A 22,344-nucleotide genomic window follows, 5' to 3' on the forward strand; every position below is an offset into this window, starting at 1 on the left:
TGCATACCGCATAAACTCTTGTAAGTCAATGTTGTTATAAGGTATTGTCAAATTTTATGCTGAAGTTTTTTTATGTCTCCAAAGAGCACTTTAAAGAGCTTCCATGTCTTTATCTCAATTACACTTTATTTGAGATGAAACCAAATGAATAAGGACACATGAGAATTACCGTTACACGTGCAATAGTTGAGGTACATGTCTGAGACATTAAAAAATCAAGACTTGTTTTCTGATCAGTGGTGCATTTATTGATAGCATTGTCTTTTAACGAAGAAAATATTTCAGACTACAGGGTACATATGTCAATACTGCTTTGCACTTAATTATTTGCTTAGAGAGTGTACATGTATATGTAAATGGTACAGTTATACACGGCACGGATATCTCAGATGCATTGTATGAGAGGCCCACAGGCAGATTCAAATACAGATGCTGGCGGCCATGGCAGCTTGGTGAGGTCCAGCTCGATTCCAAACTGCTCCGCTTACCAGCATGCTCCCAGGCTGGGGCCAGCTGACGTGTGCCTCAGGATATTCTCTGAAGTCCTGGGAAGCCTACAGCTGTTCTCGCAGGCAGCTGTTGTGTGTGGGATGCGGTTGTGAGGACATTTGTCCAGATGTGGGCGTTATGGAGATTGTGGGCTTAAGCATGATGAAATTCAGCTGGTCAGAGGTGGAAGAACAAAGACAAACTCTAGCCTCTAACAATTCTTCACAGCTGGATTTTAAAAGCAACTTTCTACCTTTAATTACAATTTCAAAATAATGCTTTAAATTTTCTAGTTCAAATCAACAAGCTTATGTATTAAGATGCCATCTGTTTTTGGAATTATTTCAGTATAGTTAAAAAGAAACTTTTTAACACAAAATACTTGCTGGTAAAATGGTAGCTCATGCAGTCTTCTTTTGAGGAGGATGTAGAGATTTTTTAACTTTTGGAACTTTCTTGGTTTTTTTGTATTTTCTCCCTTTTTTTTGCTTTTTTTTTTGGTTGACCTGTGAGGAGACAGAAAAAAAAGGGTAATGTTTCTCTATCTTACCATTTTTCCTTCCTTATATTATATTTGGACTCTCCAGACTGTGGTCTTTCTTTATCCTCAGAACCGGTTTAAAGTTGCTTCAGTCTCAGAGGGGCTCTTTTTGATTCTATTTCACTCACTTTGATGAGGAGGCAGTAGCCTTCTGACTGGTTCTCTTCTGTCCATTTTCTGGGCTCATTACTACCCCCACTGCAATCTTGCTTATGACCCACCTGTCCCAACTATAGTTTTCTGAGGTTGGTACTATTATCATCCAATGTTTACAGATGAGGAGACTGAGGCTCGGAGCGGGTGACTTGCCCAAAGTTGCACCGCTAGTATGTGGCAGAACTGCTAGTCTGTCAGAGTCCAGAACCAAGTGCCCAACTACATATTCTGTGGCCCTCTTCAAACTTAACCCTTTAGCACACCATGCAGGATTCTTCCCCCTTTCCTGGTCTACTTTTCTATCTCAATCCCTTCACTCCCTCCGCACAAACTCCAGCCACATTACCCGAGGTTCCTGGAGCACAGTGAGCTCTCTCATGATTCTAGTCGTTTTTTTCATGCTGTCCTTACCCTCCTGGTGAACTACTTATCCTTCAAGACCCAAATCAAATGTCACCTGATATAAAAAGTCTTCCTTAACCCTTTCTTCCTGTCCTCTGGCAAAGTTAATTACACCTCTGGCAAAGTTAATTACTCCTTCTTCTGTTATCTTCAAGATTCTTGTACATATATTTATTTTATATTTTTCACATTGTACTATAATTAATTGTTAGCAAATTTGCTACAGAAGGAAGGGACTTTATCTTATTACCTTTTTTTCTGTTTTTGGTTGTGCCATGCAATAGTTCTCCAACCAGGGATTGAACCCGGGCCCTGGCAGTGAAAGTGCCAAGTCCTAACCACTGGACCGCCAGGGAATTCCCTACCTTATATCCTTTCTATCCTCACTGTCTACCACTCAATGCGCATTTATTGTATTGGATAAGAAAGACAAGCTGCCTACCCTCATGGAACACACATTCTAGTGGGAGAGATACACGAGTGATACTGTAAGCAGGACTATCATTACACCTCAAGGTGATGACATCATTCTACGAAAAAATAGGAGCACAATAACATGAATGAAGAACGTATCCTTAAAGGAACTACATGATTCTTTGTTTTCCAAAGTTAATTTCTAAAAGAAAGAAAATTTTGTTCCTTTTTTTCACCAACCTGTTTCTCCCACTCTTTAATCAATTCTTTCACATCTGTTGAATTTGGGTTTAGACAGGTTTGAGCCCCATTCTTCATTGTAGCACTACCAAAGAAATAGCAACAAGATTTTTCTTTTTACTTTTAATAATTTAAATGCTTCATCTTATCCACAGAATTCAATTCCCCAATTAAAAATGTGCTTGTGTCATCACTATAAGCATCTGAGACTTCCAGTCTTTTTCCTGCCTTTTCATTTTTTAAGTGACTGAGGGGACTTAGATACATTTCTAGGATAGCACATAACTCTAAGTTAAAAAAATCCAACAGGTATATGCAATAGGAGAAAGTTAAATCTAAAGATAATATTGGTTCTGTTATGATGGAAAACGCTATTTAGGTTTAAGTGAAAATATAAAATAGACAAGTTGCCAATATATCTACTTTCTTTTCCCCCAAAACAATGAAAATGAGCATGAATTTTGCTAAATTTTCTAGTGAAACAACTTACAACATAAATAAAATGTTTTCTTAAGACAAGATTAACAGACTGGTTGAATTTTTAAAATTACATCAGACTCTCCAGGAACAATTTAAAGACTATTTTCTTTAATTTCTGTCTAATCTAAGAATAAGAGTAGTCATTCTATACATCATCCTTGATTTAGGTTTCAAAAAACTTACAATAGGCATATCCTTTAATCTAGCAATTCTAATCTCTAGAAAGGTATTACTAATAGGAAAGAATTAAAGACAATATTGCTACAATAGCAGTTTGTTTTCAATAGCAAAAAAATTGGAAATAACCTACATTTAGGTGTTGGTCATATAGATTATGGTACATCCACATGATAGAATAAAATTTGGCCATTAAAATTGACATTATTAGGAGAAAATGATGTTATTACAGAAGATTTACTGACAGGAAATGTTCATTATATAGTGTTAATGTAAAAGCAGATTACAAAACAGTATGTAGTGTATGATTTTATTTTTGGGTACATATATTGTGTGTATAAATATATATATATAGCGTCTATATATGTACACACAAAGCCAATGAGGGAGATTTGGAATCTCTCTGTATATGCAGAGAGATTAACACTACCTATCACTGAATGGTAGGATTACAGACGATTTTTAATTTCTTCTTTTGGGTCATTTACATTAAACATTTTCTACAATGAACATGTCATCTTTGGTTCCTAACCTCTACCAGATATTGCTTGTTGTTTTAGAAGAAAAGGAAGAAGTAGACTGCATTTATGGAGGGGCAACTATCTGCATTTTAAGTGTCTGAATGGGCAAGTATTCTGAGGGTAATACTCACACTAAACTTATTGCTGGAGCCTATGTGTTGGATGAGTTTTTACTTACATGATTTCAGTTTTCTCACAAGAAGGGCTTGGGGCAAATTGTTTAAGGTCCTTTAAGGATTTTGAATGGATCGTCCCTGGGCTGGTGTTGATGCAGGAACAGCGTCCATTCCTCATTGTTGGAGTTCCTAAGGGGGAAAGAGAGGTAGAAAACATCGATTTAGAGCAATGTCTCAATTTAGGCGATCCACCCAAATGATACATTTGACTTAGTCATGATTATTACTATCACTTACTGAGTGTCTGTTAATCATTACCACGAGATTTTGAGTAGGTGTTATCTCCGGTTTATAGATAAAGAATCCAAGGTTCAGAGAAGTTAAGTAAAAAACAAAGCCTTTCAGCTTTTAGGGGACAAGTGCAGGGTCTCAGCACAGGTTTCTTTGGGTCCAAAGGCATTACTCTTAACTACCATATTTTACAACCTTAGGAAAAGGGATTTTTATAATATTCAATAAATGTCTATCACAGGTCAGATACACAGATACCTAATTTGTGTGTGCTATGCAGACCATAGTATCTCAAGCAAATCCCAAAGCCATTTTTTATCTGACCTTAGTGAAATGGAGTTGGTACTCGTTTCAACAAAAAGCTCCACTTACAATAACTAATTACCACCACCATCCTGATCTTTCCCACTGCCTTGGTTTTCAGTAGTACTTTAAACTTTTGAAAATTCTTTAAAATACACTGTCTTCATTCCTTAATTTTTTCATTTATTCAACATACATTTACTCAGTACTTCCTATATGCCATACATTGTATAGTAGGTAGAAAAAGCATAACTATAAAATTTCCGTTTTACAGCTGAGGAAACTGAAGTCTAGAAAAGTTCATTAATTTGCCCCAAATAACAAAGGAAGTTAGTAAACAGATTAGGGACAACCTCTCTGATTATTGGATACTTAATTTGTCAACCACAGACATACTTATCAAGAAACACTGTCAGGGTGACAAAAATAATTTAGGAGACAAAGTCTTCCATCTCATTATCACCCAGTTCAACAAACATTTATTGAACACTTACTCTGTGCCAGGAATTCACATACGTGGACTGAGAAGACTTGTATTTGACTTGGCAGGTCCAAGATATGAACTTTGGATAACTGACAACAACTGACTCACATCACTTTCTGATGCACACAAAGCAGTTACCTTTACTGGCAAATCAAGAGACTTTCCTAGCAGTTCACATCTCTGACTTTACTAACCCAATATAACTCAGAATCCCTTACCTTGAACTCCAATCAGAGTCAGGAAGATGATACCCAAAAGGAGAGGAACGCCACTTTTCTTCATAGTGGTAGAATGGAGTTGGTCCTGTATTTGTTCTACTGAGTCACTCCTGTATTTGTTCTACTGAGTCACTCCTGTATTTGATTCTAAGCCTGAGAAATTCTTTAGAGAACATGATCTTGGAAATCATATTTATTTAGGAAATCCGTTTCCCTCCTAAAATCTGATTGGCTGGTTGTCTTAGCTGATCCAGCTAAACTGACCACAAACTTAATTGTGCTGGGGGAAACCCTACTCTCTGATCCAAGGGAATTTCTGCATGATTTATATGTTTCCATTTCACATAAATGGGTAGTTTATCATAAGAGATGTGAAACCATCATCACTGGCAGCCTTTAGCACACTAACAGCTGCTCACCTGGCTGAAGAATAAGTTATATAATAATATAATAACATCATACAAGAAGGGCTGGAGATGTGGTTTCCAGATGGGAAATATTAAAGTCCAGATAAGTAAAACACTCTTCAAATTTTCTTACTATTTGTAGAATATCTTTATGTATAATATATGGCCACATTTATTTTTTCTTATATTGCTTACCCAACAATCTTAAACAATCAAAATACATTAAAAGGCATCTTAATTAATTCAGGGACTAGGTCATTTCCTACTGTGGTAGGCTCTTTTTGTTTTTTATGTCATTGCTGCTACAGATTATTATTTTTTTAAATAGATAGAATAATGGATCAGTTGAAAATAGACAGTGGGTACTACCTCAAACTTTAAAACTTCTGTGTATCAAAGAAAACAATCAACAGTGAAAAAGCAACCTATGGAATGGGAGCAAAACATATATCTGATAAGGAGTTAATATTATATGGAACTTCTACAACAACAAAATCCAAATAACCTGATTAAAAAATGGGCAGACTCGAATACACATACCTCTAAAGAAGATATACAAATGGGCAATAAGCACATGAAAAAAGTTCAACGTCACTAATTGTTAGGGAAATGCAAATCAAAACCACAATGGGTTATTGCCGAAGACCAGCTGAACGAAGAAGATCAAACCAATCAAACCAATCAGAGCCAGAAGGGAAGGGGTAAGGACCTGAAATAGCATCGACAAATGGGGTCAGCAGGACCAAGGCTACTGCTGGTTGCAAGGCAAATTTTATTGTGCTACAGCTGCAGATTATATAGACTAGAAAAGGGAAGGTTGCCAGACGGTGGTTTACATTATCTGAAGACTGTCTCGGCTCAAGGTTAACTTCCCTGGGAGAAAACCCATAAACCCAGAATCATCAAAAATAACCTGCAAGTGCAGGGGGGAGACAGCTTTGCTTGTCTCATTTTACATTCTTTCTGATCTCTGGACCCTGGTAATTTATCTCCCATGGAATGGAACAAGGAGGGGAACAAGTAGGGACAGTCCCTTCGAGCAGCGGCAGCATGCCTGGCATGTCCGCAGCCTGCTCTGATGGCTGACTGCTTCCCACAAGTTGTCACCTCATACACACCAGGATGCCACTATCAAAAAACAGAAAATAGGGGCTTCCCTGGTGGCGCAGTGGTTGAGAGTCCGCCTGCCGATGCAGGGGACACGGGTTCGTGCCCCGGTCCGGGAAGACCCCACATGCCGCGGAGCGGCTGGGCCCGTGAGCGATGGCCGCTGAGCCTGCGCGTCCAGAGCCTGTGCTCCGTAACGGGAGAGGCCACAACAATGAGAGGCCCACGTACCGCGAAAAAAAAAAAAACCCAGAAAATAACAAGTGTTGGCGAGGATGTGGAAAAGTTGGAACCCTTGTGCACTGTTGGTGGGAATGTAAAATGATGCAGCCATTATGGAAAACAATATAGAGGTTCCTTAAAAAATTAGAGGGTTCTCAAAAATTAAAAATAGAATTACCATATGATCCAACAATCCCACTTCTGGGAATATGTTCAAAAGAATTCAAAGCAGGATCTCAAAGAGATATTTGCACACCCATGTTCATGGCAGCATTATTCACAATAGCTAAGAAATGAAGCAACCCAAATGTCCATTGACAGATGAATGGATAAAGAAAACGTTGTATATACATGCAATGTAATATTATGCAGCCTTAAAAAAGAAGGAAATCTTGTCACATGCTACAACATGGATGAAGCTTGAGAATATTATGCTCAGAGAAATAAACCAGTCACAAAAGAACAAATAGTCACAGGAAGTATCTAAAGTCAAATCTTAGAAACAGAAAGTAGAAAGGTGGGTGTCAAGGGCTGGGGGAAAGGGTGAGATGAAATTAATCTTTAGTGGGTTTAGGGTTTCAGTGTTGCAAGATGAAAAAGTTCTAGAGATGTGTTATACGATAATGTGAATATACTTAACACTACTGAACTGCATATTTAGAAATGGTTCAGAGGGTAAATTTGATGCTACATGTGTTTTACCACAGTAAAATATAATAAGAGTAAGGGATCAGTTGCATGTAATGAAAATCCAAATTAATAGTGGCTAACTAGATAAACGTGTGTTTCCCCGAACAGAGGCAGGTGACTAGGGCTTATACGGTGGTTCTGAGATCTCCATGAGGTCTCCCAGTCTCCTTCTATCTTGTTGCTTTATCACCATCTCTACATTGCTGCCCTCATGCATGTGGCCAACGGGGGCTTGCCACCATGTCCACTTTCAAAGTACAGCTTGGTGGGAAGGCAGAAAAAGGGCATGCCTCTCATTTCTTCACTTATCACTTGTCCATACCCTGGACAAGAATTTATTCACATGGCCACAGCTAGTTGCAGGGAAAGTTAAGAAATGTGATCTTTATTCTGGTTGATCCACTAAAATTTGAGGGTTCCAATACTGTAGAACAGTGTTTCTCAAACTTTTTTTTCATAATTGCTTCTCCTGAGATAAATGAGATCAAATTTAAATTAACATAAATCTTAATTTAATTTCTTCTTAAAGAGAAAAATTAATTAAGAAATAAAATTTTGTTGGGTAGGGTTGAACTTTGGTGGACCATAAGTCATTGTAATATCTAAGATTTTTTAGCCCCCGAAGGAACCAATTTTCTGTCCCCTTGAGGGCAATCCTTCCTCCCCCGCATTGAGAATGCGGGGGATGTAGAGTAGGAGGGGAACAGATACTAGCATTTTCTGTTACACAATGCACATTTTTGGACTGGTTTCTAGATGGATTATTATGCTTAAATACAATATTAAGAATTCTTTTTGAAGAAAACTTGTGGTGATCTTTGACACAGCTTATTCATTTGTTTATGTTTAATTTTTGATAATGACCATGGGTAGGGTGGAGCTGGGTTCAGGTCCCAGCCTTACTACTTAACATCTGTGTGCCAAATATTTAACTTCTATGAGCCTCAGTTCCCTCAGCTGAGAAAACGATTACTAACCTCACAGGTTGGTGAAATTAATGGCAACAAGCAATTTCAACTGCAAAACACCATAGAGCTAGTGACCATTTTTTCTAGCAAAGAGAGTTAGATGGAACCTTCTTAGGATAAAGAACAAGGCCTAGGGCTTCCCTAGTGGCGCAGTGGTTGAGAGTCCGCCTGCCGATGTAGGGGACACGGGTTCGTGCCCTGGTCCGGGAAGATCCCACATGCCGCGGAGCGGCTAGGCCCGTGAGCCATGGCCGCTGAGCCTGCGCGTCCGGAGCCTGTGCTCCGCAATGGGAGAGGCCACAACACTGAGAGGCCCGCGTACCGCAAAAAGAAAAAAATAAATAAAAAGAACAAGGCCTAGAATGGTCTGCCCTTGCCCACCTTTCAAGTCTCTTCTTGCATAACTCTCTGCTCCACCAACTCTGCTTTTCCTCCTTCAGTTCCTCAGAGGGGCAATGCTTCTTCCCATCACACTCCTTTTGCTCGTCTATTCCCTGCCTGGAATGCTGTGCCTAATCTGCCTCCCTATCCTACTGCTTAGTAATTTACCCACCTTAGATTTCCAGGTTAGCATTTCCCCTGGGGAGACTTCCCTGATCCCCAGACTTGGTCAGGTCCCCCACCATGTGATTTCATGGCACTATGCGCCTCTCCTCATTCAAAGGACATGCAAGGCAATGTTACGTTATCTGCTATCTTACGGTGAACATTTCCTTCCACCACTAGAACAGGGAAGGCTTGTGAGGGTCCATGCCGGCGCGCAGTGCTGAGCGCAGTGCCTGGCACTCAGTAGGCGCATAGTTAACACGTGCGCATCAGTAGGCCTACAGTTAACACGTGCGCAGGGAACCAGTGAGGGAACCGAGCCCCCCGGCCTGGCTCCGCCCTGCGCGCTTCTGGGCTCATCAGGTGTAAGCACACGGCGCATGCCCAGCCAGTCAGTTTACAAAACCTTCGGTGGGGAAGCTGCTGTCGCAGCCGGAGCATCTTGCTCCGCTGGTGGCCCTGCTGGTGTTTCCGCTACCTGCGCCGCTCCCACCATGAAGCACGTCGAGAGGAAAGGTAGTGTTTGTGCGCCTCGGGATCTCTCCCTTCTGCCTCCTGCGTGTCCCCTCGACCCTCACCTCCCAACCCGAGGGGGTGGCGTTTCCCCGAAGGACGCCGGGAGTGGAGTCCGGTTTGCAGCTTCCACGCGAGGCTTGGGCTGAGGCCGGCGGGACTGTTAGCCTCGGAGGGGCCGGGTCATTGGGGCGGAGGCCGCCGGGCCTGGTCTAGGAGGGTCGTTCGGCCTTGGGTCGCGGTGACTGGGACGGAAGTCTACCGAACGAGTGGAGGAGGTGCTGGGGTCATTTAGGAGTCACTCGAGGTACAGTCTTACTTTTTTTATCCGGAGGTGGCGAACTTCCTCCAGTTGCCAGCAGGACAGAGGCCGGCCGAGTGGTCGGGCTGCGCCTCATTAGGCGGCGCGGAGCAGGTTTGGCCCTTGGGCCTGAAGGCTGGGGCCGACGCCCTCAGATGAGGCGCGTTCCTCGCTTGTTTCCCAGGCCTCCTATTGGAAATTGTCTAGACAAGGTTGAGAGAAAACACGTTTACGACTGAAGGGGCGTTTATGACTAGATGGGGCGTTTAGGGGAAATAGAAACCTGTGGAGAGGACACTGCGGGCAGTTCTCACAGCCCTGGGAAGGAAGCCAGGGATTAGAAGCCCCAGGGAAACTAACAGATAATTGCGTTTCCCTTTGGATGGAGTTTTAACCTCATCTGCCTCCTGTCCCGGAGGCATTAAATGCTGATGTCACCCTCCCGGGCAGAGCAGGGTTCTGTTTTCACATGCGCTCGCCTGCCTCCCTCTTTCGTCTGTTTGGTTATGGGGCCAGTGCTGTCTCTTTGATTATATACACAGCGTGACCCTGCTGCCGTGAAAATCTGAGTCTTCCCTTTTACTTTGAAAGGGGAAGTAAGTTTCTCTCATAGTGAAACCCCCAGGCCTGTTTGAATTTCTTGCCTTGTGGACTTCCCCTCCTCTCAGCAGCTATTGCTAGAATTAAAGGATGCTGACTTGAAAAGACTTTATTTCTTGAAAGCCTCAGAAGCCCCTACTTAGCATTCTGATTTTTCTTCTTTGCTCTTTTCTCCCCATGCAGGGAGTCATTCCTTCCTTCCAAAGTATTACAGTACGGGAAGTTGCCTAGAAGCACATCATAGCTGGAGGGGTGTGAGGGGTGGAGTGACGTTCATGTCCTGTCTGTGTCTCAGGTAACGAAGAGAAAGGAGCAAGTTCTTCCTTTACTGATCTTAATATCTGGCCTCCTGGTTTATGATTTTTTAATCTAAAGTTTATGGAGTGGGTTAAATATGTGAAGAAACTGTCCTGAGAGGGAATGTCAGTACATCATTTAAAGGACAGCTGCAGCTGAATGCTGGCAGCAACACATTTTTGCTCTATGACTTTTGGCAAGTCAGCTTATAGTCTGATAAAATGTAACCATAGTTATTAAGAAGCTGCTGCCTAACTTGAAAGAAAATATTTTTGTTTAACATATCCATGTTAAAGCGATTTACATGCAGATTGCTCATCTAAGTAACTTTAAGTAACTTTACAAGAAAAAAAAATCCATGTTCTTGAAACCCTCCATTTACTGTTTATCATTATTTCATTCATCAGGCTTTTATTATGATCGTGCTAGGACACAAATATGAACAATCATCAGTCTCTGCCCTCAAAGAGCTCACAGCTGAGTGAAAGAGAGCAGCATGTCAATTAGCAATTACCGTGGAAGAAGTGGTATGATAAAGAATTGTACACAATGACTGGAGGTGCAGGGAAGGTCCCAACTTTGGCTCATGGCCTCAAACACAGTTTGAGTTAGGTCCGGAAGGAGATTTGGTTGGAATTAGTTACTAGGGGAAGGTGGGCGGCAGGGAAGCATTCTGAGCAGGAGGCATGAAAAAGTGTGCTAAGTTTTAGAAACTGCAAAAACTGCAAGAACTTTGGTAAGGGCGAAGGGTAGCGTGATAATGGGGGAGTGGTGAGAAATGAGGCTAGAAATGTAGCAGAATCCAGAGGATGAAGGGCCTTGTAAATCCCTGTGTGGTGAGGATACATTGAAGGATTTCACCCAAGGGAGTGACATGAGAACATTCACAAACGCATACACACGCATATACACCTATATCTAATCTGACTCTTGTCAATAAACAATATCATTTATCTTATTTTATATTAACATTTCCTGGTATCTGTGTAGTTTATACATTTTAAAAATGGTTCTTGGTATTTGTAGCCTGTTTTTTTCTCAGTGCTGGGCATTGTAGTTGTTTCCCTTGGTTCAGTAGTGCAACAAGTACCCTTATTTTTTCAGAGATTTTATTTCTTGGGATATTTTTCTTCTTTGGAAGTTTAGAGACAGAGGTTACAAACATTTTTATCTCTTTTGTAACATTTTAACAGTTCGCTTGTCAGAAAGATTGGACTAATTTTGTAATGCCTTCTTTAGTATATAGATGTACCAGTTTCCCAATTCTCTTGTCATTTGTATTTACTTTCATTCATTTAACATGTGAAACTGGACGCCTGAGATCAGTGCTTATTTCAGCTTTTTTACTTATTGACAGTTTGTGTTGGCTTAATATCTCCATCTTCAACCTTTTCAGGATGACTTGTCAAGTGGAGTCAGGGTGTTGACTTTATAAATACATGTCATTTCTTTACAGATTTTGAATAGGAAGATTTAATCCATTTTCAGTTAAAATACCTGCTTTTTCTATTTTGTTGCCTTCATTTCTTGCATGTTTCTTACACAATTTTTTGAAGTATAACACGTTATATGTGCTGAATAGTGTCGCCCCAAATTCATATGTTGAAGTTCTGCCAGTACCTCAGAATGTGACTTTACTTAGAGATAGGATTTTTAAAGAGGTAGTTAAGTTAAAATGAGGTCATTAGGATGGTCCCTAATCCATTGTGACTGGTGTCCTTATAAGAAGAGATTAGGACACAGAGATGTACAGAGAAGACCATGTGAAGACACAGGGAGGAGATGGCCATCAGCAAGCAAAGGAGAGAGGTTTCAGAAGAAACCAACCCTGCTGACTCCTTGATCTTGGGCTTCCAGTCTCCAGAATTATGAGAAAGTAAATTTCTGTTGCTTGAGCCACTCAGTCTGTGGTATTTGGTACACAGCTCTAGCTAAATAATACAACCTGTATACAGGGAAAAAAATGTATATGTATAGAAGAGTGCACCAGTGTGGCTCAGTGAATTTTAACCAAGTGTCAGTGGCATGACAGTACCCTTCACTTCTTCCCCAAAGGTAACTTGTATCCTTGGTGAGTTTTGTCATTTTGAACTATATAAATGGCATTACACAGTATGTTCTATTTAGTGTCTCATTCCTTTCTCTAAATATTATATTTGTGAGATTCATCCATGTCATGTGTGCAGGAGTGGTTTGTTCAATTGCTTTTATAGTATTCTGTTGTATGACTCACCGTAAGGTATATATCCAGTTGATGGACATTTTGATTGTATCACTAGGAGTAGAATTGCTGGTTCATAGAGTGTGTATGTATTCAGTTTAAGAAGTTGTACCATTTATCCTTCTACCAGCAATGAATGAGAGTTTCATTGACCCTACATTCTCGCATATATTTCATATCAGGCTCATTGTTTTCTTTTTATCTTAGTTTTTTGCTTTTAATGGTTTAGAAGTTTTCCATTTTTATAAAATACTGATGTCTGTTTATTTCTATAAAATATAGATATTCCGTAGTTGATTGTTTCAAACTATGAATTATTGCCTGATATAAAGTGTGGACTTAAGTTACTTGATCTGCAAATTAATATCTAACTCTCCCACTGAAGTTTGTTAAATAGTGATTTTTCTCTGTTACAATAAGATAATGACTGGGGCTAGAGTCATCTGAAGGCTTTACTGGACTGGATGCCCAAAATGGCATCACAAGCCTTCTCCACATAACCTCTTTCTTCAGCAGTATAGCCCAGGCTATTAAACGGCCCCTGAAGACGCCTCCATTTGGCTTGCCTCTCCAGCAATATAGCTTAGGTGGTGGCAGCTTCACCTCCTTCTCCCTCCATCCTTTCTTCCTCCTCTTTCTTCTTCACTTTGTAGTTACCTTTACCAGTGTTCTCTACTTTTTCATACTGTTTCAATTTATTGTCTAGTGTCCTTTCATTTTAGTCTGAAGGACTCCCTTTAGCATTTCTTGTAGGTCAAGTCTAATGGTAATGAAATCCCTTAGCTTCTTTTATCTGGAAATGTCTTTATTTCTCCTTCATTCCTTTTCTTTTTTGATTTTTAAAATTTATGTATTTTTGGCTGCATTGGGTCTTCACTGCTGCGCACGGGCTTTCTCTAGTTGCAGCGAGAGGGGGCTATTCTTCGTTGTGGTGCGCAGGCTTCTCATTGCGGTGGCTTCTCTTGTTGCGGAGCATAGTCTCTAGGCACGTGGGCTTCAGTAGTTGTGGCATGCGGGCTCAGTAGTTGCAGTGAGTGGGTTCAGTAGTTGCGGCATGCAGGCTCTAGAGTGTAGGCTCAGTAGTTGTGGCGCACCGGCTTAGCTGCTCTGCGGCATGTGGGATCGGATTGTCCCAGACCAGGGATCGAACCCGTGTCCTGTGCATTGGCAGAAGGATTCTTAACCACTGCATCACCAGGGAAGTCCCTCTCCTTCATTCTTGTTGGATAGTTTTTCCAGATGTAGAATTCTTGGTTGACAGAATGTTTTTTTTCTTTCAGCATTTAAAATATGTTGTCTCACTGCCTTCTGGTCTCTATGGTTTCTGATGAGAAATTGACTGTTATTCTTATTAAGAGCCTTTGTATATGATGAGTCACTTCTCTCTCAGTGCTTTCAAGGTTCTCTCTTTGTCTCTGAATCTTGACTATTTGATTATTATCTATCTCTTTGAGTTTATCCTGCTTGAAGTTCACTGACCTTCTTGGATGTGTAGATCCATGTGCTCCATCAGATCTGGGAAGTTTTTGGTCATTATTTCTGTAAATATTCTTTCTATCCCTTTCTCTCTTTTCTCCTTCTGGGACTTGCGTCATGAGCATATTACTTTATCTGGTGGTATCGTATAGGTCCCTTAGGCTCTGTGCTTTTTTTTTTTTTTTTGCGGTACGCGGGCCTCTCACAGTTGTGGCCTCTCCCGTTGCGGAGCACAGGCTCTGGACGTGCAGGCTCAGCGGCTGTGGCTCACGGGCCCAGCTGCTCTGTGGCATGTGGGATCTTCCCGGAACCGGGGCACGAACCCATGTCCCCTGCATCGGCAGGCAGACTCTCAACCACTGTGCCACCAGGGAAGCCCTGTGCTTTTTTCTTAATTTTTTTTTTCTGCTCCTCAGACTCCATAATTTCAATTGCCCTATTTTCAGATTTGTTGATTCTTTCTTCTGCTGGCTCAAAACTTCTAATAAATCCCTCTAGTGAATTTTCTGGTTCAGTTTTTTACTTTTCAGCTCCAGAATTTATATTTGTCCCTTTTTGTAATTTCTATCTCTTTATTGATAGTCTCATTTTCTTCACACATCATTTTTCCCAGTTTCCTTTTATTCTTTGTGCATGGTTTCCTTTAGCTCTTTGAGCATATTTAAGATGGTTGATTTAACATCTTCATCTAGTAAGTCCAGTGAATATCTGGGTTTCCTCAGGAATGGTTTACTGTCAGTTTATTCTTTCTTTTTGAATGGACTGTATTTTCCCATTTCTTTGTATGCTTTATGATTTGCTTGTTGTTGAAAACTAGACATTCTGAATATTGTAACATAGGGACTCCAGAAATCTAATTCTCCCACTCCTCAGGAATTGTTGATTTTGCTTGTTGATGGCTGGAACCATCCGTTTGTTACCTTCCGAATATTTTTGCAAAGTGGGTATTCCTCATTATGTGTGGTCACTGAAATTTCTTTCATTACCTCGTAGTCAGCCAGTGACCTGACATATCTCTATAAATATAGGTCAAGAGAAGTAGAATGACACACAGAGCCTGCTCATTTTATTCAAAGTAAATTTTATTCAAGGTAAATTTCAGGGAGTTATCTTTGAGACCTGAATCAAAGTTGAATTCCAGATATTACTTTTGGATTTCTTTTCTCAGAATAAGGTTAGATTTCATCCTTTGCAATATATACTTAATTTATACTGGAAATAAGTAAATATTTGTTCATTTCTTTTACATGTCAGTGTCCACAACCTAATAACTCTCCCCTTCTGATCCCACCAGTTGTTGGTACCTGAAGTCAGAATCTAAATGGTGTAATTTTGAAAACGTTCTTGGTTTACACCTTGCAGAGTCAAGAGGATCTGCAAGTCTTGAAATAGAGGAAATAGCAGATGCAACAGAAGTTAGCTTTTGGGAACTAAGAGCCCCTTTTGTATTGTACTGTAGTACCACAAAAATCAAACTTGATTTTAAAATAAAACATATATACTTCCCTTGAAACAAAAAATGCCTATTATGTTCATAGCAAGCAAATGTTAACATATAGCGTTCATACTAAGGCTTACTCTAAAAACTTTTTCATTCTGTCTTCTGAGAATTCCTATCAGCTAAGAGGATTGTATGAAGTTTTTTTTTGTAGTTTTTATTACAAAAATAATAATTGTTACTGTTTTGGTTTTCAAATTACAAAGTTGGGGGCTTCCTTGGTGGCGCAGTGGTTAAGAATCCACCTGCCAATGCAGGGCACACGGGTTCAAGCCCTGATCTGGGAATATCTCACATGCCGCGGAGCAACTAAGCCTGTGCGCCACAACTACTGAGCCTGCGCTCTAGAGCCCATGAGCCACAACTACTGAAGCTTGTGTGCCACAACTGCTGAAGCCTGCATGCCTAGAGCCCATGCTCTGCAACAACAGAAGCCACCGCTATGGGAAGCCCGTGCACCACAATGAGAGTAGCCGCCGCTCGCCGCAACTAGAGAAAGCCTGCACACAGCAATAAAGACCCAATGCAGCCAAAAATCAATAAATAAAATAAACGAATTTTTAAAAATTACAAAGTTGGATATTTCAAACTATATTTGCTGCTCACTGCAAGATTCAAATGTACTTCTCCTGGTAGGAATGATGGTAGTGCTCCCAGTTGAAAATTGTGCTCTAACATTTCAACTCATATTATAGTGTCTGCCATTGTGAATATATTCTATCTTACTTTTCTTCTTCGGTATTTGTTAGTTAGGCTTTGTGGTTACTTGTGTAATTTGTGAAAATTCATTTGTTACTTTATGAATTTTTATTTTGAGTGATTAGCTAGATGTATACATGTTAGTACTCATACTTCTGTTTCCCCCAAAATGTGTAATTCCAATTTAATTGGGTTTTGTTTTTATGTTCCAAAACACATATGAGATACTTCAGTATCTAATGATCTGTGACTTGGGATTTTAATGTTACTAGTATTTTCTATCTCAATCCATTCTTTCCCTCCAAGCTAAATAATTGTTTTACTTAGTCCCAGAGGTATGTTGAGTTATTTACAGAGATCTTTGTGTGTATATGGATGGTGTCTTGTCTACAGTGCTAATTCTATGATTCTTGCTTCCTGGTCAAGGTGGACTTCTACACGCTCCCCAATAACAATCTCACTTATAGTTCAATTACTTTACTAGACAACTACTTCAGAATCTGTTTTCTTCGTCACATCTTCCCTGAACACACTACAGTCCTAGGTCATCTCTCCTTTTCCTGAGTAACTCTTACACTTATTTTAGATTTTATAATGTTGACTCTTTTATCCTACTTCTGTTAGTATTCCTTCTGAGTAATGATGAGCATCAATAAGGATGAGACAACGTGGATCCACATGCATTTCACTTATTTATCCTGACTAGTCATCAGGAGATATAATTGCTCTGCAAGACCTAAATTCATTAGCATATATACTTAATAAAATTTCTTATAACTATAATCAAATTTTTAAAAATGAATTGTTAAAGTAATTAAACAGGGAGGCCATTAGATTGAGATGGATCTAATGCCTCGGTAGCCTACACAAGCAAACCAAAACCACAGTCAATGCACTTGAATCTGAGAAAATGAAACTTAAGGACAGCGGATCACAATCAACCAACTAGGCTTTCCCAAGTAAGACAACTGTTTAAGTTATAGCCAATCAGATAATTTCCTTGCTTTGTTTCTGCATCTTCTCTCTAAAAACCTTTCCCCTAGTTCCTGTCAATGGAGTGTTTCTAACCACCTTTGGTTTGGCACTGTCTGATTGGAATTAATGTTTGCTCAAGTAAACTTTTGAAAAATATCAATGTGTGTGCCTCAGTTTACCTTTTAACGGGACTATCCTTGTTCATTGTACAGAAGCTTCTCAAACGCCTCCCAAGTACCACTATTAAGGTGGAGCTAGGTAGACCATACATTGTTCTGCCTCTGCTTATGGTTGACTTCATTACTATGTGGGCTTTTCTTAATAAAACACCATTAATAAGACGAGAAGTCCTATTACCTACACAATTTAGAGCGGCACATTCATGATTTAGTCTTAATTTTATCCCTATTCCATTTAGTCAAAATGTGACTTTGATCTCTGTTCATGTCACATGATTGCAAGAATATAAGCATTCTTTAATTTTATCTTGAAAAAAGTTAATTTGTATCTCTGTAGGGTTTTAGTGATATTTATATATTCCTTTGAATTTAATACATTGTATTTCTACTAACTATATCTAAGATGTTTATCACTTCCAACATAATAGATTTCTTTATTGATCAGCATTACTTAAAATACCAGTTATCTAAATATTAGTGCTTCCTACCTTTGGTTGCTGGTGACATTTTCTTTATATATGTGCTTTGTTTCCACTAGATTATAATAATTTTAAGGTGAGGTACCATGTTGTCTTTGTTTGCCTCATTGGATCTTGAAGGTAGTGGGTGCACAGTTAAGTATTCACTAAGTTGAATTTGATTGAATTGAGAATACTCCAAGAATCTTTCCCTTTCATCTCATATAATAATTTCAAGGAGGTCTTTAATTTCTTTTTTAAATAATTTATTCCAGACTTAGATTCCTCTTTTTCTTTTTAATAAATTTATTTATTTTTATTTATTTATTTTTGGCTGCATTGGGTCTTTGTTGCTGCACACAGGCTTCCTCTAGTTGCAGTGAGCGGGGGTTATTCTTTGTTGTGGTGCGTGGGCTCATTGTGGTGGCTTCTCCTGTTGCACAGCATGGACTCTAGGTGCGTGGGCTTCAGCAGTTGTGGCATGTGGGCTCAGTATTTGTGGCTCGTGGGCTCTAGAGCGCAGGCTCAGTAATTGCGGCGCACAGGCTTAGTTGCTCCACAGCTGTGGGATCTTCCCAGACCAGGGCTCGAACCTGTGTTGCCTGCATTGGCAGGCAGATTCTTAACCACTGTGCCACCAGGGAATTCCCAGGTCTTTAATTTCTAACAACAGAGCAAGTTTGTGCCCTCAGTGGTTCTAGAAGTAAAAAAAAAAAGGAAAAAAAAGGGTGGTATTATGGTTAATAAAATAGTTCAGATAGTCTTGAAATTCTAGGAATACCTTGGAAATAATGACTATTAATATCTCCTTTAGGGCCCAGCTCTTGAAGTCAGCTCAGGTTTCTTAAATAAATCCCCAAGCTAGCCCAAGATTTCCAGTGTCATTTGCATGTAAGTTAACCCAGACATGATATGCGTGTATTGATGTCCCTATGGCCTGAAGTGAATGCTCTGCAAACTGATATGGTCTGTTCAAGGTCTGTGATGAATTAGGACAGACTCACGGTTTTTAGCCATTTGGAGGTTACAGAGCTCTATGAGAATCTGGTAAAGGCTACAGATATGTGCACGTTTGTACAATTTGCTTATAATTTTAGGGAACTGTTGAGCCCTGAAAATCACACAGACCAAGGTAAAAGTGTTCTGTTCTGGGAATGATGGCGCTGCAAAGACTTTTTAACTCTCCTTAAGGTCAGATTGATGTTAAACTTTTTTCAGTTTCTCCTTTTTTTCTCCTCTTTTCCCATTCTAAAGTTAACTGAGGGAATTTCTCTCTTGCATCTGAGCCTAGGAAATGAGATGGCCATGTTATGCTGGCTCCAGTTAGATTTGAGTGTCCTGGGAAAATGTTGCGTAATATGTAAACAACATGCTTGTCTGTATCACAAGGAAAATAAGACAAGTTATTTTTTATTTTGAAAGAAGTATCTCTCAGAATGAAACCCTGAGGGGCATGGATTTCCCCTCCTCTTAATAGCTATTGCTGCTATTAAAGCATTAGACTTAGTTTTAAAGCACTTTTAGTTTTGAAAGTTATATAAACTCCTGCTTAAAACCTTAATTCCATTCCCAGTAGGGACCTCTCATCATCTAGTAAACAGTTTGCCAGTACACATATTGTATATTTTAATGGGAGAAGGTCATCATTCCTTCTGTTCCTATCTGATGATTCAACAAAACTAGTAAGCTTCTCTTTATTTCCAAGTTTACTTTCTCCTAAGGTTTAAGAACTATCTCATGTCTTTGGAAGGTTGTCCTGTCCTTGGAGGGAACACTGATTTCCACAGGATTCTAGCTATGGCAAATGTCAGTAACTCATTTATTCATTTGGTTAACAAGTATTTATTGAGCATGACTGTGTGTCCAGTACTCTTGTAAATAACAAGGATACAGTGGTAAGTTAGACAGGTATAGTCCCTACTCTTATACAACTTTGTGGGGATAGAGAATAAACAGATAATTAAATATATACAGTTGACCCTTGAACAACATAGGTTTGAACTGCATGAGCCCACTTATAAGCAGATTTTTTTTCAGTGAGTACTACAGTACTATGCTGATCCGTGGTTGGTTGAAACCAGAGATGTGGAACTGCGGGTACAGAGGAACCTCGGAACTGGAGGGCCAACTAGAAAATTATACTTGGATTTTTGTCTGCTTGGGGGGAGGTCGGCATGCCTAACTCCTACAATGTTCAAGGGTCAGCTGTATTTACATGTAGTGATAAAGGCTATAAAGGAGGATAACGAGATAGAGAGTGATAGAAATGGTGCTATTTTCAATAGATTGGTGGGGAAAGCCTCTGAGAAGGTGATATGTGAGCAGAGATAAGGAATAAAAAACGAGCTTTGGAAGTGATGGGAATATGTTTGCTGTACTTGAGAAGCAGTAGGAGGCCAGTATGGAGGGAGTAGAAAGGCGGGGGTGGAGGGTGGTAGGAATGAGGTGGGAGATTTATGTGGAGCCTTACAGACTATGATGGATTTTGGATTTCATGTGAAGTGTGGTGGAATTCTATTGGAAGGATAAAACCAGGGGAGAAACATAATCTTATTTATGTTTTATAAATATTGCAATTACTGTTGTATAGTGAATAAACTGTAGCAGGCAAGAGGGTAAGTAGGGAGACTGACGACATACACATTATTATCTGGTGACCTGAAATACATTCACTAATAGTTCAACGATTTTCAACACAAGGTATTAAGTTTTAGCCAGCATGGAGAAGTTCTGGTATCTATATGACTATTTTCAATTCAGATCTTTCTTCAGAGATGATTAGTTTTATGAAGGTCACTGAGAACATAAATCCTAGCCCTTTAAGATTGACACTTAAAATTCAGTGTCTTTGAGAATTGCTTAAATTTTTTCTTCTAATTAAAAACAGTAAAAGTATTCTGTATAGAAAACTTAGAAAATAGAATCAAAAAGAAATAAAATCATATATAATCGTATCACATAGAAATAGTATTTAAATTAACTTTTGACAGTTATTTCTCTTAGCAACATTTCTGGAAGATTTCTATTTCTACTTCTCTTTTATTTTGAGAAAACAGAGGCCCACACAAGCCTTAATGACTTATTAAGTATTGTATTCTTACTGCTCTATTGAGGTTCTCAGCCAGTCTCTGAATGGAGGAAGAAGAGTATTAGTCAGTTATCAACGTCTAGATATGGGACAGCAAATTAACTATGTATGGTCTGACAAAGAAAATTGAGAGATAAAATTACAATCCTTTTTCTCTTTCCCATTTCCCCTTCTTTGTAAGAGGCCAATGTTCCTAAATCAGGTTGCAACATATTGATCACCGTGGGCCATTTACTTCCCCAGAAAAAGAGGTTCTCCCCCTGAGATTTACAACATGACCGTAATACAGTAGATATGTCCATTTTGTTCACTGTTACATCAAATTTTATTTGTGTACATCAAATATGGAGAGCTTTTTGCTCAGAAAAGACATTCTTCTTCACCTCTTATCTAACTTCCTTAGGAATAGAGACTTTTATTTTTTTAAATATCTGCCTAGACTTCTCTTTCTGAACTAGATTTCTGCATGAGCCTTGTTTCCTGGTAATTAAAAAAATCTCATTAAAATTTTTTTTCTATTTGTGGAAGAGACAAGTACACTTTCCCTTTCAAGTTTATATCCCTCGTGGCAATTAAGAATGTCAATACCTTGTTCTGGACAAGGCAGTGTAGACTATAGTATGTAAGAGCCAGTATGCCACTTCCATCCTTCTCTTCCTGACATGGCAACCCTTGATTGAGATAGAGGGAGACTATATTCCTGAGTTAGCATAGAGGCCCTGCCAACCTGCATGGAACTTTGAGCAAGAAATAAACTTTCATTGTGTTAGGTCTTGAATATTTTGAGAACTTTGTTACTACAGCGTAGTCTAGCAATATTGTACATTTTGGGGGGTATGTTTTATAATATGTGTATAGCTTATAAATAGTAATGATGGTGATGGCATACTAAGAATAGAAAGGCTCTCATGATCTAATTCCTGTCTGTCTCTCCAACATCATTTCCCACAATATCCATACCTCTAACTTTAAGCTTACATTCTTCCGGATTGAATATGCTGTTTCACACCTGTGTCTTTGTACATGCTCTTTCCTCTACTAGAATTCACTTTTATCCTTCTACCTATCAGATATATATGCGTCTTTCAAATTCCAGATTGCCATCGCTTTCCCAGGAAAGGCTTCCCTGATTTTCTCTGCTTTCTTTGTACATTTGCAAGTTTTTCAGTCCATGGAATTTTTTCAGTTCAAATTTATTTACCTTTGTCTTTGTCATTAATAGTAAATTATAAACTCACAGTGTAGTAATTTCTTTTAACCTGGTATA

The 22,344-nt window shown here is 39.4% G+C and overlaps 1 protein-coding gene across 1 annotated transcript; it reads right to left on the reverse strand.

The window, feature by feature from the left end:
- Positions 1–228: 228 nt before the first annotated feature.
- CXCL9 (C-X-C motif chemokine ligand 9) lies at positions 229–4,978 on the reverse strand. Its single transcript, XM_067734718.1, has 4 exons — positions 4,833–4,978; positions 3,599–3,725; positions 2,243–2,327; positions 229–995 (listed from the first exon to the last, which is right to left on the reverse strand). Exons 1-4 carry the CDS (start codon positions 4,894–4,896, stop codon positions 891–893), a joined length of 381 nt encoding a protein of 126 aa, XP_067590819.1. The 5' UTR covers positions 4,897–4,978; the 3' UTR covers positions 229–890.
- Positions 4,979–22,344: the final 17,366 nt, after the last annotated feature.

The sequence above is a fragment of the Pseudorca crassidens genome, chromosome 4 (genome assembly GCF_039906515.1).
Source record: "Pseudorca crassidens isolate mPseCra1 chromosome 4, mPseCra1.hap1, whole genome shotgun sequence".
Classification (NCBI taxonomy): Eukaryota; Metazoa; Chordata; class Mammalia; order Artiodactyla; family Delphinidae; genus Pseudorca; species Pseudorca crassidens.

Excerpts from the sequence above, each read along its gene's own strand:
- CXCL9 (XM_067734718.1), bottom strand. The coding sequence starts at position 4,896 with ATGAAGAAAAGTGGCGTTCCTCTCCTTTTGGGTATCATCTTCCTGACT. Across the intron at positions 2,328-3,598 it reads TGTGAGAAAACTGAAATCAT|TGCTACAATGAAGAATGGGG; the intron begins GTAAGTAAAAAC and ends TTTCTTTGGTAG. Across the intron at positions 996-2,242 it reads TTAAAGAGTGGGAGAAACAG|GTCAACCAAAAAAAAAAGCA; the intron begins GTTGGTGAAAAA and ends GTCTCCTCACAG.